The following is a 15,094-nucleotide window of genomic DNA, read 5'->3' as shown; positions in this document are numbered from 1 at the left end:
CAGGGGTGCAGGGAACAGAGCACCCCACGGTGCCCGGGCACCCACCAAGGGCACCAGGACTCACAGCTGTGTCACACCCTGGCTAACCCCACATGGGAGCTGACTCCAAAATCCAGCGCTGCCTCTGTGCAGCGTGAAATCCCCGCCTCGGGAGATCCATCTTCATCCCCTCAGACACGTGTCCCTGGCAGGGGAGGTTTTACGCAGGACCTACCTCCATGGCTGGGACCACCTGCCCATGCCATCCTCGTGGTCCCGCTCCCCTCCCTCCTCCTGGGAGCTGGCAAATCCCAGGGCGCTGCTTTGGATGGTGCTTCAGTGCCCTCCTGCCTGCCTGCTCTGGGCTCCAGCACAACAGTGGAGCCAGCAGCTCTGCCAACCACTTTGGGAGCACCAGTGCCCCAGCTTCACCCTTTGGTTTCCCTGGGTTTTCCCCAAATTCAGTGTTTTCCACCTAGGACAGACAAGCCTGACTGACAGGGTGACGTCCATCCGGGCTGAAACACCAGGGATGAGCCTGGGGATCCCCTCCACCAGCTCCTGGCTCCCCAGAGGAAACGAAAGCATGAACCCAGAGAGATGCGGGATCCCTGCGTGGGGCCGGGGACAGTGGGTCCGGAGCGTCTCGCAACTTCCCTTGGGGTGGGACAGGAAGGAGCCAGTTTGATCAGGGACTCGAAAGGTCCAGGTTTATCCACGCCATTGCACATGTCAAGGAAACCTCAGTGAGACCATCAAGTCATTCTCCAGGACGATGGGGACAGGAAAGCCAACAGCCCAGCTCGATGCCACCACCGCCACCAGGTCCTCATCCAACTGGTGCGGGGACCGGGGAGGACAGACCCAGACCCATCGCCTACCCGCGCCAGGCCCGAGCCCACGGCCGGAGGGAGGCGAAATGCTCCCCGCCAAGGCCAAGCTGCTCCTGGACAGCACGTCCCGCTCCTGCCCCAGGCACCCCGGGGCTGCCAGCACCCATCCTGGTCCCACCCATGGCACGGCACAGGTATGGCATGGCCACAGCCAGGGCACAGGCACGGACACGGCCCATCATGGGCACAACGAGCCCTGGCCATGCCGGCGCTGCTGGGTCTGGAGTAGGGCACCCTCGTGCCGCCACCGAGGCTTGGCCAGCAGCTCGGCTGGGGGAGATCTCCCCAGTGCTGATTGGCCGACAGCTGAGGCATGGGCACTATCCCCCAGCACTGATTGGCTGGCAGCTCTGCCATGGCAGGACCCCGAGATCCAGTTGGCCAATGGCTCTGCCACCACAGGTCTCTCCAGGCACCGATCGCGCGGCTGCTCTGCCATAGCAGATCTCTCTGACCTCCGACTGGCCAACAGCTCTGCTGTGGCACGTCTTTGGATTCTGATTGGCTGACATCTGTACTGGGACAAGTCTCTCCAGGATCCGATTGGCCAATGGCTCTGCCACAGTAGATCTCCAGGGTCTCTGATTGGCCAAAGGCTCTGCCACAGCAGATCTCCGGGGTCTCCGATTGGCCAACGGCTCTGCCATGACAGCAGCCCCCAGTTCTGGCCGCGCTGGCCCTGCTGCCGGAGCACCCTGTCCCATGGCACCCGCACGGCCCCGTAGTGCCAGGGGTGGTGCTGGCTGCCCAACACGGCTCGGCCACCCCCGAGCCCCGCCGGAGCACCCCCACGTCAGCGCCACGGGAAGCTGGAAACCTCCACAGCCCCTTTGGGAATCGGCCGCGGGGCAGCTTCGGCGGGACCAGGGGGCATCAGAGATGAGCGCTGATGCCCCGTGGGCAATGCCAAGCAGGGATCCCATGGGGAAGCTGGGGGCGGCGGTGGGCAGCCAGCCCTGGGGCAAGCGCGGCGGCTCAGCCCCTGAAATGAGACCCAGCTCACAGCAGCCCCAGGGAGGGACGGTGTAATCATTCACCCGGGCCTCAGAAATAGTCCCGGCTGGCCGGGCTGCAAGCTGGTGAGCGTGGAGGGCAGAGTCCGGGTTTCCACTCTGTGTCATGAGCCACAGAAACAAGCCCAAGCGCCCACCCGCCGGTACTCGACACACGGGGACGTGTGTGCCCAGGGGGTGGCTGGGGCTGAGCAGGACCCCTGTGCGGTGGCACCCGCCATCCTGTCCCGGTGCTTGTAAAACCAGTAATAAACAGGAGACCCCAGCATGGTAGTGGGGTGGTTTCCTGTCGGATCAGTGAGCTGAACTGGCGGGTCCCATCTCAGCCATGTCACCAGTGTCAGCCAGTCAGTGTTTATGGGTTCTCTGGACACCCACGGGTGACACGGTGCGAGCCACAGGTCCAAGAGACCCCGATCACGCGGTAGCCAGAGCATCCCCCTCCCCGGGGTGACAGCTCATCTGCTGTGTCAGACCCGACCCCCCTGCCACCCAACACAGCCCCTCATTGTCCCCAACCAGCTCCCACTCCTGTCCCATCACCAGGGTGCCACAAATCAGCCACACACCTGTGTCCTGCTGCCACCCGTGGCTCTCCGTGGGCAGCGGCAGTCTGGGGCGGGGGGGACAGCATGGGGATGGCAGCAGCTCCTGTCTCGCCAGCCGGCATAGGCAGCGCCCACAGTGCCGCCAAGCCCCGGTCCTGTCCCCAGTTTTCCCTCAGGGACCTGGCGTAGGGCCTGCCCCGAGCCAAAGGCCAAGGCTGGCAGCTGGAGGAGCCGGCTTGGCCGGTTTCCGACAGAAACCAACCCGCACCCGAAATGGCCCCGCCGGGAGAGGCAGTATCTGGGCTGAGCTGACCGCGGCCCAGCCCAAAGCACCCAGCACCAGGCACCGGCAGCCCAGGGAGCCCTGCGCACCCCACTCTGCCCCACGCACGCACTGTGGCCGGCATCTCCCAGGGTTTTTAAGGCCAAATGAAGCCTGGGTTGCACCGGGGCAGCTTGCCCCACTGCAAGGTCCCCGATTCGGGGCTGTGGCCAGCCCCAGGTGACAGCGCTGGCAATGCCCACCGTGGGGACAGCAATGGGTGGGGAGGTTATTTATCAACAGCGACGCACCCTGCCCACCCCAGCCTTGCCCCACGGCCACCCCCACCACTCATAACCTGTTTCCTGCCCCCCCCCCCCATTGACGGGGGTCCTCAATCTGGACCCCGAAGCCTTCCTGGGATCAGCAGGGTCCCTGGTCTCAGCCAGTGCTGCAAAACACTCATCCCCTGCCTGGTCCTGGCCATGCAGGACTGGGGTCCCGGGAACCCCCAGAAGCTCCTCTAACCCAACCCCACCCACATCGCAATGGGCTGACCCTGACCCCCCGCTCTGGGAAAAGGGTCTCTGGAAGGTCTGACCCAGCTGGGGTGCAAGTCAGTAGGATGGAGGCACATCCTCCAGCCCTCGGGGTACAAAGCTGTGGCGGCAGGGTCCCAGGATCCCTCCCGGCACATCTCCCTGCCATCGGGGCAGGACTCCAGAAGGGTCACCAGGTCCTGGAGCCACCCAGAGAGGGACAAAGCATGGCCGGTTCCCCAGGTGAAAGCAGGGCTGGGTGCCTGTCCCCAGATGGGAAGCAGGGCTGGCAGATCCCCGGGGGACAGGGTTTAGGCACTCACCGAGCCTCGGATCCGACCAGGAAGGAGCTGAGCTCTGGGGCTGGTGGCAGTGGTGTCACTCCAGGGTGCCTTGTGTAACCCTTTGTGGGCCAGGCGCTGCCTGCAGGAGGGAAGGGGGAGGAAGGGGGTCCTGGGGCAGCTTCCCAGGCACAGCAGGAGTCACGGGAGGGCTGTCCCTGTTGTCTTCCATGGTGCTGGTGGCTCAGTCATGTCCACTTGCCCCCCACCCAGCCCTGGGCAGGGACAGGCTCACAGGGTGCTGAGGGTGGTGGTGCTTGGAGACAGAGGTCTTTCCCCCCAAGCCTGGCCCTCTCCAAGGAGGTGGTGGGGCTCTGCGCCAACCCGCACTGCCCCAGACCCCCAAACCCTCCCAGCAGCCCTGCTCGGGAGTCCCCGGGGGACCAAATGGCTTCACCCAGTGCCCCAAGAGGGGACAGGGATGGCGGCCAGCCTGCGGCTCCCGGTCCTGGGGAGGGTGTGGGGGAAAAAGTGACCCTGCCGATGGCTGCCGTCCCCTTTCCTCCCCTTCCCCTTTCCTCTGCCCCGCACCTGGGGACCAGCCCCACGTCATTCCTCCTTCCGCGGGGTCGCTTTCCTGCAGTGACAGAAATCAGCTCCACGCCTCGGCCCTCTGTCCAGGCTGCTGCTTCCAGCCGGGGTCGGTACTGATGCAGCAGGAGGAGGTCACAGCCCTGCGGCGGGACATCATGGGGGGACCAGTTCCTCCTGAACCCCCCGGCCACCAGCCGCCACCCCGGAGCCGGAGACATGGAGCCGCCGCTTTCCCCACCGGTTGTCAGATCGGCATCAAGCGGCTCCTTCTCGCCGAAGCCCCTCTCCAGCCCTGAGGGGAGGAGGGAGCAGCTCCCGTCCAGGCGGCCGCCGCTCCTCGGGCCTGGCTGCGGCCTCCCCAGCCGCTCTGGGGCCACCGGCTGCCCTCCCGCGCAGGGAGGCGGTTGGGAGCACCTCGGGCGGGGGGAGAGGGACGCGGCCCAGCAGCCTCATCAGGGACGCCGGCACCTTCCCCGGCTGCGCCGAGGGCTGAGCGCTAATGCCGAGCTGGTTTCCCGGCTGCGGCTGCCCCCGCCCGTGGCACGTTTGCCCCCCGGGGCCGGGACAGGCTGGCGCGAAGGGACCAGCCCGGGAGAACCGGCGGGGCCGGCCCGGGCTGACCCGCGCCCCGGGGCTGACCCGGGCCGGGCGCCGCCGTGCCACTAGGGGGCGCCAGGGGCCGCGCTCGCCGCGGGGCCGGGAGGAGCCGGGCCCGGGCCCGGGGTGAGGAGAGGCGGCGGTGGCGCTCAGCGGGGTCGGGGTGGCCCGGCCCCGGGGCCTGGCGGAGGGAGCGCGCCCGGTGCCCGGCGACGGGGCAGGCCCGGCCCGGCGGCTTTCGCGACTCCCGGGGGGAATCCGCCGAGGGGGAGGAGGCAGCCGGCACTGGGAGGGGCCCGGTCCCGCGGGGGCCGGGGCGGGGGGGCCCGGGGCCTCCGCCGCACCGGGGCCCGGCACAGGGCCGCGCCGGGGGCGATGGGGCCCGGGGTTCCGGGGCAGGCCGGACCCACACACACGCCCGCACCGGGGCACCGGGCCGGCCCCTCCCCGCGCCGCCGGAGCCCCGCCCCCGCTGCCATGGCGACCGGCAGACCGCCCCCCCCTCCCCCCGCCGCACGCGGGAGCGCCGCGGCTCTGTGGTGCTTCCCGCCGCCAGAGAGGACGGGGGGGCCTTTCTCTCTGCCAGCCGGGAGCGGCCCCGGCCCCACAGCCCGCGCCCTATCGCGACAGCCAGCCCCCGCGTCGCGATTAATTCCGGCGGAAGGGGAGGGCGCTGCTTCCGGCCCCTTCCGCCCCGCGGCTGGGGCGTGTCTAGCCGCGGCGCCTCCCGCGCTCTATGGTCCCCGCCGTTCCCAGTCTCCTCAGCGGCGGCGGCCGGGTCCGGGAGGAGCGCGGTGGCGGCGGGCGCGGGCCTGTCCTGCCCCGGGCCTGCCCTGCCCGCGGCCTTCGCGGCGGCCATGGAGCTGGAGGTGCCCGAGGAGGCGGAAGGCTCGGCCGTGGAGGGTGCCGGTGCCATCACCCCGGAGGCCGGCGTGGGGGGACTGGACGCGGCAGGAGGTAACGGGCTGCGAGCACCGGGCGGCCGGCACCCTCGGCCGGGTTCCCTGGCGTGTGCCCCCGCGTGTCGCCGTGCCCCGAGGGGCCGCTCCCCGCCGGGCCCCCCGGAGCGGCTGTCCCCGTGCCCCCTCGGGCCCGGAGTGGTTTGGCCCAGCTGCACCCCCCCAGGGGGGTGTCTGAGTGGTACCTCCCAGCCGGGCCCCCCGCATTGTGCCTTGTGTCCCCCGGGGGGGGGGCTCGGAGTGGTTCAGCCCAGTGTCCGTCCCCCCCCTCCCCGCAGTGTGCCACCCCCGGGGCACCGCGTGGTCCCGTCCAACGGCTGCTCCCCCCACCCCGGCGACCCAGAATGGTTCCGCCCCCCCGGGGCAGCCCCTTGGCCCGGGACCCCCCGGGCGCCGCGGGGGGAGGCCGGGGGGGGGGGGGGGGGGGGGGGCTGCCCCTTGTCTCCTGCCCCCCGCCCGCCCCGGGCGGTCCCGGGCCGGTGCTTGCTGGGGAGGGGCAGCTGCGACCCCCGCAGCAACGTGCAGGGCCAAGGCCAACCGGGCTGCGGGGCTTCTCCCCGAGCGGGCCGGGGGGGCTGCGGCGGGCGCTGCGGCACCCTGGCACCCGCGGGAGCGGGCCCCCCCCCCCCCGCGCTGGGGCAGCCGCCCGGTTGGTGAGGGGACCCCGGGCCGTGCTCCCCGCTCTCCGGCCCGGGGATGGGCCTCGGGCCTCGCCCTTCCCCGCCGTGGCGGGCGGGTGTGGAGGGGGGGTCCTGCCGTGCTTTGGGGAGCTGCTGCGGGGCCCGGGCGGCCCCTCGGCCTTGCTGCCGCGCCGGGATCCACCTCAGCCATTTTCAAGAGGTGGGGAGCGACCCCCAGCCTGAGAAGGCCGCTAACAGCAGATTTTGGGTTCCTCAGTTGGCAGGACCAGGTACGTGGGGCTCAGCAAGCGCACCTGCCTCCGCCGCCACCGCCGAACGATTTCTAGTTGGTTAACAACCTCAAAATTGCTAGCTTCGGTTCTGCGCGTGAGCGTACAGCCCCGCTCTGTCGTTGGGCTGACAAGTTCCTTTGCGGGCCTGACGCGAAGCTCCCGAGCGCCTGTCTGAGCCTGAAGTTCATTCAGAGCCCACTGCGAGGTAGACGGGTTTTGGTTGTGTTATGACAGCAATCTCCTTGTCTTCAGGCCTTTAAACGAGAATCGTTACATCGTCTAAAAACCAACAAATTACAGCGGAAGCTGTGATTATTTCAGAGGTGTCATCTGCCGCATCAGGGGGCTGGATGTAACATGTAATTTTTGGTAAGGTGCTGAGATTTAGGCAAGTGGCAAGCTGTCCTCCGGCCTTCCTGCTTCAGTTCCTCAGTGCTGCAAGGAAAATGGAGGGGCTGGCTGTGTGCAGCTTGCCTTTCCCGAGGCTGCTCGCCACATTCCCCACCCACCGCTCGGACCTCTTTTTCGGGAACAGGCTCCCGGCACAGCGTGGTGTGGCTGGTGGACTTCCAGCTTGTGACGCTGAGGGAGCAAAAGAGAGAACCTCCTGCTGATGAACAATTAATATGTTGTTTAATCTTCTGATTTCTCTGTCACCTTTCTGGGTTTTGGGGAGGGTAGAGGGTTGTTGCTCGGGACGAAACGAGGTGTCTGCGGAGACTGTTGCTCAGGAGGGCTTTAAGCAAGGAGTGTGTGTTTTTCTTCCTTCTGCAAGTAAATCTCAATTTATGAACCTGTAGGCTGTCTTACCTTACCCTGATCGTAAAGAAGATAAAACGGAGCCAGTAACCTCACTGATGCCTTGATTTTTCGAGTCAAGTTCCTTACTCCTCACTTGGGTAGCGTCCAAATTGTGTCACTCGGCCTCAGCCGCGCTCGCAACTGGAACTCCCGGGAGGGCTGGGGACAATGTGCACGACGGCTAATGAGTATTTGCTGGAAGAGAAGAAACTTGGGGGGACTGGAGGTGGCTCTCGGTGGGTTGAGCGTGAAGGGACGGCTACACCCGCACGCGGGGTGGGCTGTGCTGCAAGTCTCGGGTCAGGACTGCTGGCTGAGAGAGCGTGTCGATGTGCTCTGTGGTCCTTGTTGCAGCAGATGGGAATACTATACGCCAGAGCGATGTGCCCGGGAGCAGAGGGGGTTTGTGCTGAATGCCGTCCTGTTTTGTTGACCGTTTCAAAGCTGATGGCGACAAACGCAATTTAGCGCACGCAGCGCTGATGCCTTCGTTGCTATTTGGAGCAGCGATGGAGGTGGTGTAGTGCTCATGACCCACCTATACAGGTGCTTTGTGCCGCTCACCTTAATGCTCGTGCTGTTGATGAAGGATTACCAGCGTAGCCGAAATCTGCTCCCCGGCTCTTTGCCAGAAAACGAGGGTGGCTGTGTGCTGCGCTTTTACTAAATGAATGTGGCGGGGTTAATCCAGACCTTGTGTCAGGTCAGCAAAGACCTTCCCCAAGTGCTCAGCAAATAGCAAGAGGGGAGCCAGTTAGTCTGGTACAGGAGTAAAACTGGATGGAGGAGAGGGGTGAAAGTCAGGGAAACCTTGACAGTAGGTTGACTTAAGGCCTGGGGAGTCTTCTGAAGGGAGCTTTTGGAAGTCTCATATTATGCTTTGAGGGAGAAAATCTCATTTAGTGCCAGCAGCTGGGCTTATACATGAGCACACAGGCCCAATTCATCCCTTTCTGAGAACCCGGCTTTGAGGTTTTTAAAAGTTTTGTAACCACTGTGGTTGAAAAGGGAGTTTCAAAATCTGATGGGGTGTAAATGGCTGCTGTGCCTTTTCCCTGAATCCGCAACCCCTTGCCCTGGGAAAGGGCTGCAGGGAGCGTAAGGGACTGTTCGCCGGTTTTGGTGCAGAGAGTGGAGCTGTCGGCAGGAGCGGAGGCGATGTGCGGAGGCGCTGTGTGTGTGCAGGGTGTCGGGTGAGCACCGGCATCATTCAGGCTGGGGTGCCCTGACCCCAGAAACGGTTGGGTTGAGGAGAGGGCACATCACCATCCCCCTACCTGGGTGCAGCCTGGAGACAGAGGGTCTAGAAACCCCCTTTTATCCAAGGGGGCTCAAGTTATTGGAGAGCTGTCGGTGGAGACCAGCTTTGCTATCAGTTTTGTACCATCTCGTTGCAAAGGTTGAAATCCTCAGTCCGATGGGGAAGTAGAGTTGACGTCCAACTTATTTCTGTTTCTCAGGTCTCCTGGATTCACGGGTTGCAGTCTGCCCATCATTTATGGCTTAGAGCCTGGGCAGAAGCCTCCAACATGTTCTTCAGGGTTGAATTCCTCTGCTTTAGGGAGCTGCAATGATTTAACAAGTATTTATGTTCTTGTTCAACAGTTGTCTCGCTGTACCCAGAGCTGGAGATAGCAAAGTGGAGATCCCGGCCCCAGCCAGTGGTGCTGAGTGTGCTGGATGCTGGCGGCACCTGTAAGGCCATCTGCAAAAAGCACTGGGAGAGTGTTGATTGCAACAGACGAAGAACAGTATTGCAGCTCTTCCCTCTTTGAAATGATAACTTTGAAGTGACTTTTGAAGGGTTGCTAGAAGCAATTTTGTCAGTGAGCAGATTAGAGATAAGAGAAGAATTCCACCCCGTGGGGCACAAGCGGTTCAGTCCATACCAACGTGATGGAGAGGGAAATTGGAGAGAGCTTATCAGCTTGAGGAAAAATCAAATGTAAACATCATCCCCAGCATGATTATGGTTCACAGCTTAGTTGGATGTCACATGCCTCTTTCCCGTGAAATAGTGCTAGCGAAGATGATGACAGAGGGAGTCAGCTAGGCAAAAACAGACAGGAAAACACCCTGCGCCTTGAACTTTTAAAGACCCTGCAGTTACTTCACAGTCAATAAGTCAGAGCTCAGCTGCAGGGAAGGAGGAAGGCAATGAAAATAGAATTCAGGATGCTCTGGCAAATTAGTTGTCCTTTAAGATGTGAATCGTCTGGAAACAAATAGGGAAGCTGGGATTATGGGGCCTGGGAGCTGCGAAGGGCAGTATTTATACGGCAGGGAGATCTGGGCACTGCCACGAAGGATGCTGAGCCCATCTACATCGGTGTCAGGACAGGCTGGAGAACGAATCCCCGAGAACTGGGAAGAAGGATGATTAATCTAATTTTCATTAACTAGCATTTGGCATTGACCTGTATATAATAGCCCGTTATGCTACTGCTGGATCTGCGGCTGGCAAAGCTGCCGCCGCCGTGTCCCACTTGGGAAGCTCGCTGGGCCTCTCCAGAAGGGCTCCTCAGGGAATGACCTGAGTGGATTTAGTATGAGCAGTGCATAATTTGGGAACGATTATTGAAGTGATTCACTGACATGACCATTATGGGCTCTCGCCAGATGCACAATCTTATTAAATATGATTTTTCCCATATAAGGTGGTTGCAGCCTGAAAAGCAGCAGCAGGAATTCTGGTGCTCGCTTTCTTCTTGAATACATCTTTCAATCGCAGCCAGTCAAGTCCAGAAATAGGTCTGCCACGGCTGTGCGATACCCTGACAAAGGCTCGGAGAGCCCTTCTCATCGCATGCTGCTTACATCTTTGTCACATTTGATTATCCCTGTCCATCTTTTCAGGCTGCCAAGCATATTCCTGTAGACCAGGCTGAATCTAGAGGCCTGGCAGGTGCCTCGCTCCCCACATGGATGCAGTATCCGCATGCTCTCTGGGACCTTACCAGCAAGAGATCAGGTCCCAGTTGTGCGTATGGGAACTGCAGACATTACATGGGTATAATTAACTTGCAACTCGCCAGTCAGAAAACGTTGCACCTTTTGCACCGCACCAGGGAATGTCAGAAGCGGAGTTGGAGGGGGAAATGTTTTCCAGCTCCCAGTGCACGGAGGGTTTGGCTGTCTTTAGTTGGGAGTGACCTTCAGCAGGCTGGTTTGCTCGCTCCACTCCCACCAGCAGCGCGGGGACAGAGCTGCTGGTCGTGTCGCTCGTGGGAGATGCTCTCCCTCGCAGCCTGACTGCAGGAAAGCAGGAGCAAAAGCAGGTCCTGCCCTCCCCAGATGGTCTGATCCCATGGGTGCGCCCTCCTTGATCTCCCCCGGAGCCTGCGGTGCCAAGGGAGCTGGCAGGAGCAGTGGGTATCGGAGCAGGCTGCCGGTTTTGAGGCATGCTCTCTAAACCCTGGAAAGTTTAAAGCAGAGGCCTCGGCATCTCCTTTTCTGTGTGTGTTTGAACTCATAAATAGCAGCAAAACAGTAGAAGGTGGCCTAGGTGGGGTTTTTTTGTTTCCCATCAAGTCTTTTCAGGTCTCTAATCAAAATTTCTGATAGTTCCCTTTAAACTTAATTTGTTTAATAACTCAGTTGGCAGTGTCACTCTCCCGAGCTGTTGCCTTCCAGACCTGCAAGATGGATTGCATTGTGAATGCGCCCAAGAACGGAATTTCTTAGTCACGTCGGACTGGATGTCTGTGATCACATCTGTGGGGCCAGGCAGAAGCTATTTTTAAAGCATTATACAGGTGCAAAGCCCTAATTGTTTGGTGTGGGCTCCCAGTAAGTAGCTACTATCAGACCAATACGTCTGTGTGGTATTTCGCCATTTCTAAATCCATCTGTGGCTGGTGCAGACACTCAAAGGAGCAAAATATTGTCATTTTCTAGAAGTCTTTGGCAAAGCAGAACTTCTGGCACAAGCACCCTCTCTGTGTTTGCTGCCTGCTGATGGTGCACCGCTCCGTGTTCGTCCAACGAACAAGTGCAGCCACTTGCCTTTTCCTCGAGCAGGAAGAATGCTGTAATGGAAACGTGTGCCGTGCTGAGCCCCTGCCTGCCCGGGGCTGCCCATCCGTTCCGCTGCATGAATGCACTCACAGCAATGAAACGACAGGAGCGCAGCAGAAAGGCAAATCAAGGCGCTGCGCGGGACTGGAAACAAAAGGCAGTTTAAGGCTGAAATGAAACAACAAAAGCGCAAGAAAGAGGGTTACGTAAAAAAACCCAAACTGGGGGCCTGTGTGAAGTGAGTTTTGTCTTGATCCTTATCAGCACTGACCTTCTCGGCAGAGCAGCCTGGCGTTGCTCACCGACCTGCCTGGGGAGCTGTGTGCCAGAAGGAAAAGCATCTGCTGGCTTTCCCAGGCTCTCCACCTCCTCTCCGGATAAGTAGCAGACTGAGTCCCTGGAAGAGAAGCCTGGCCTCTCCAAGCAACCCTAAATAGCCACTGATAATAAGGTAATGTTGGGGTGTTTCCTTCTTTAGGTAGGTCTTAGAAATCCTCTGTTCCTAAGCAGCCTGGCACTTGTTTGTTTGAGTTTTTCAGTGTTGCCAGTAGCTGAGTTAACCTCAGGACTTTCTGGGAAACATTTTCTGTAATTAAAAAGCTAAAAGTGATCGGAGCGGCTTTTCTGTCACTTTGTCTCTTCTCACCCACATATTTAAGCAGAAGATGGTGTCAACCCCTAATTAAGTGTCGTCTTCCATCATGTGTTCTTGTGGCTTCCCCAGCTTACGTGTGGGTTTTTGCACTGGCTTGCGGTGAATAACCCAGGCTGAGTCAGAGTACGCGCTGCGGCAGTGAGGAAATCTGGAGGCTTCAATGTGTTTGGTTGCCCCCATGTTTCACGGCCCATCCGATGCCGCTGGTCACTGCTAACCACAACTTGTTTCATCATCTCGCAGCTCTGGGGAGAGGCTGCAAATCTTTCACCGTGTGAGTTAGCCCCTTTGCTTCTCGTCCAGCTTTCTTTGAATGCCGCAAAACCATCACTCTTCCCTAATTCTGTTTAAAAAATACAAATGCCTACAACTAGAGAGTCAGTGAGTAATGTGAAGGGTTCTCTTAAATATTTACTGTAACACAGAAACAGGCTGGAATAATTGATATTTGAAGAATAGCAGCATTATTTTATAGTGTGGCGATTGCATATTCTTTACAGTTGCATCTCTGGCAAATGACTGTTACTAGAGTTGTCCCTCTGGATAATTGCACGGCTTTGCAGCCATTAGATCTGGAGTTGCAGAACACGAACCTCACAATGGCCAATCACTGCCTGTACGGTTTGTATTCAGCACGAGGAGTGTAAAACGCTTTGCAGACTCATCGAGGGGGCACAGTTCTCATCTCCTCTGTAATTAGCAGAATCTGCATGTTCTCTTAGCAGAAATTGCTATTGGAGAGGGTGCAAAGGACTTCCTGGGAGAAAAGAGAAGTTGGAAACCAGCTGTTTGCTTCTCTGGCGATTACACCGCTGCAGACCTGCCTGTTGTGTGAGTCGTGTTTGGAAAGGAAGGGCCCACGTTCCGGTAGCACACCTATAGCTGCTCCTGCTGCACAAGGCGCTCATTGATCCGGCAAAGGAAACCGGGTCACGGGCCAGGGTTTGTCACAAGACCGACCTGGGCAGATAACGCTGCCGCTTCTGAAAGGGCCTGGAGATTAGCTGAGCATGGGAACACCACATGCCAGAAGATCGTGTCTTTGTTCTGTGTGAAATAGCTCAATCTCCTGAACTTGGAGGAATTAACGGATTATAAGATGAGGGCAGCTTTGCCTTGTTTGCAGTCATTAAAACGTAGCAGTGTGCTGTTGGGATGGTACTGTTAGTGACGTGGGCTGGTGGGGAGCTTGGTACTGGTCAAACTCCAAGTAGCTCAAACGCTGCTTTTCACTTTACTGCATAACATTAAATCTCTCTCAGCCATGCAGGGGAATGATTGTTAATTCAGCTTCTGCCTTGTGCTCCAGCTGCCACTTTAGTGCTTCTGCATTCTGGATTTATGGTGGTCCCGTTGGTGCCTGCAGTAGCTGTTGCTGAGCGATGCTCTTGCGTGGGGCTTGATGGCTCTTGCAAAATTAGCTACATGGACCCTCAAAACACAGAACTAGAGTAGTTAATAACTCTTCAGTTCAACTTGGTGATGCTTTCTCTGATGAAGCTCTGTCAAACTACTGACCCTTCAAATTCTTTGTGTTCCTCTACCATGGTAGACGCCTCCTAATTTCTTCTCCAGGAGATCTGGGAGCGCTTCAACCTCAACCAGCACTGAGCTCCCGGAGGAGAGACAGCTCATCAGCAGAGGAAGGGGAGTGCTGGGCTGGGAGCCAGCTGGGTCCCTACTCTTTCAGTGAATTTAGTAATTCAGAGTAATTCCACAGCTGTTTCATGTTTTTTCCGTAGGAGGCAAAGAGATTTGCTGCTTTTGAGACCGGGTAGCTGAGTTCATGCAGTCGTTTGGCAGAGCTGGTGTTGGAAGCCTGTCCTTCATGTAACTCAAACTCTGGACACATTGGGATGCTGCCCTTCAAAATGAGTGTCTTGAAGGTGTCAGACCATGCTGGTGACCATGTTATGATTCTGCAAGAGTAGAATTAGTCACGATTATTTTGCCCTTTCATTTGCTGCCTGGCAAGATGTTGTTTAAATTGCCAGTTATACTTTTCTGTTCTTCTCCTTGGAGTTTGCCATTCTCAGTTGCTGCTTTATATTGTCACCCCAAGACAGTTAAGGTCCAGATCTCCAGTGGCTGAGGCTGCCACTGAGACCAGTGAAGCACAACCTGATGGAGTTGAGGACTGACATGAAAAATGTGTAATCTCCATTAGAAGAGTATCATTTGCAAAGTCAGTCTCTTGTGAGTTCAAGCTTGATGCACAAACTTACTTTCTGCCTCCTTGGCTGGATGCGCTCCACCTGCGTGTGTGCCACCGGAGCAGTGTCTTGCTCAACCCCACGTGGAGCAGGAAGGATGGGGAGGAATGAGGTAGGTAGAATACAAGCAATGCTACCTTATATTTAAAGCAGGAGTAATGTAGGTCATCTTAATCTGCTCTCCCTCCTCTCCTTCCTGCGGGATGGGAAAGAGTCCCAGCCACGTGCGCTGCAGGATGACAGTGAGGTGGGACAACCTTCGCTTTGCTGCTTTCTCCCTTTGGAGCGTTTTGTGATCTCTGCAGGCTTTTCTACTAGTTTATTACCTACCAAAAAGAAAAAAACTCTCTCCAACAGTAGAGCACAATGGTGGTGTTTCTGTGCACAAAATGAATGTCTTCAGGGTGTTCCCAGTTATTTCTTAGGGTGGAATTCCTGATTGGTGGGTGGAACTGATTTTTGTATTAAAGGGCAAGTTAACAGCATCCTCCCAAGCTCTTGGATATTTACGTGGCTTTTCTCCAGTTGAAATTGGGCAGCAGTGCAGTTGCAGTACTGCTTCAGTTAGTGTGTGAATACCTGTATAAACACTTTTCCAGTGATAGTCCTTTCAGCCCGCCAGTGATTAGAGTGTGGTTCAGAAGGGCTGCATATAGATTTTTCATTTTTCATTCAGGGCTGTACGAGCTCAGGTAATTAAGGCCACTTTGCACCAATTTGAGCAACTTGAGTGTTGAGAGCAATTTTGGTTGGCGCGTTGATACAGCTTACATAGGGTTTGGAGCACTTGAGAAATATTTTTATGTAATTGGCAAGTTTTAAGAGGTTTT

The 15,094-nt window shown here is 58.5% G+C and overlaps 1 protein-coding gene across 1 annotated transcript in view; it reads left to right on the top strand.

Annotated features, from left to right (window-relative positions):
• The first annotated feature begins 5,563 nt into the window (after positions 1-5,563).
• The window catches only part of PIP5K1C (phosphatidylinositol-4-phosphate 5-kinase type 1 gamma), a 46,503-nt gene continuing 36,972 nt past the window's right edge, over positions 5,564-15,094 (top strand). Inside the window, exon 1 of the mRNA XM_059831654.1 lies at positions 5,564-5,663. Coding sequence (XP_059687637.1) covers positions 5,564-5,663 — 100 coding nt within the window. The remainder of the gene's footprint in view (positions 5,664-15,094) is intronic.

This window comes from Gavia stellata, chromosome 32 (assembly GCF_030936135.1).
Source record: "Gavia stellata isolate bGavSte3 chromosome 32, bGavSte3.hap2, whole genome shotgun sequence".
Lineage (NCBI taxonomy): Eukaryota > Metazoa > Chordata > Aves > Gaviiformes > Gaviidae > Gavia > Gavia stellata.
This window is presented reverse-complemented; position numbering and strand designations above follow the sequence as displayed.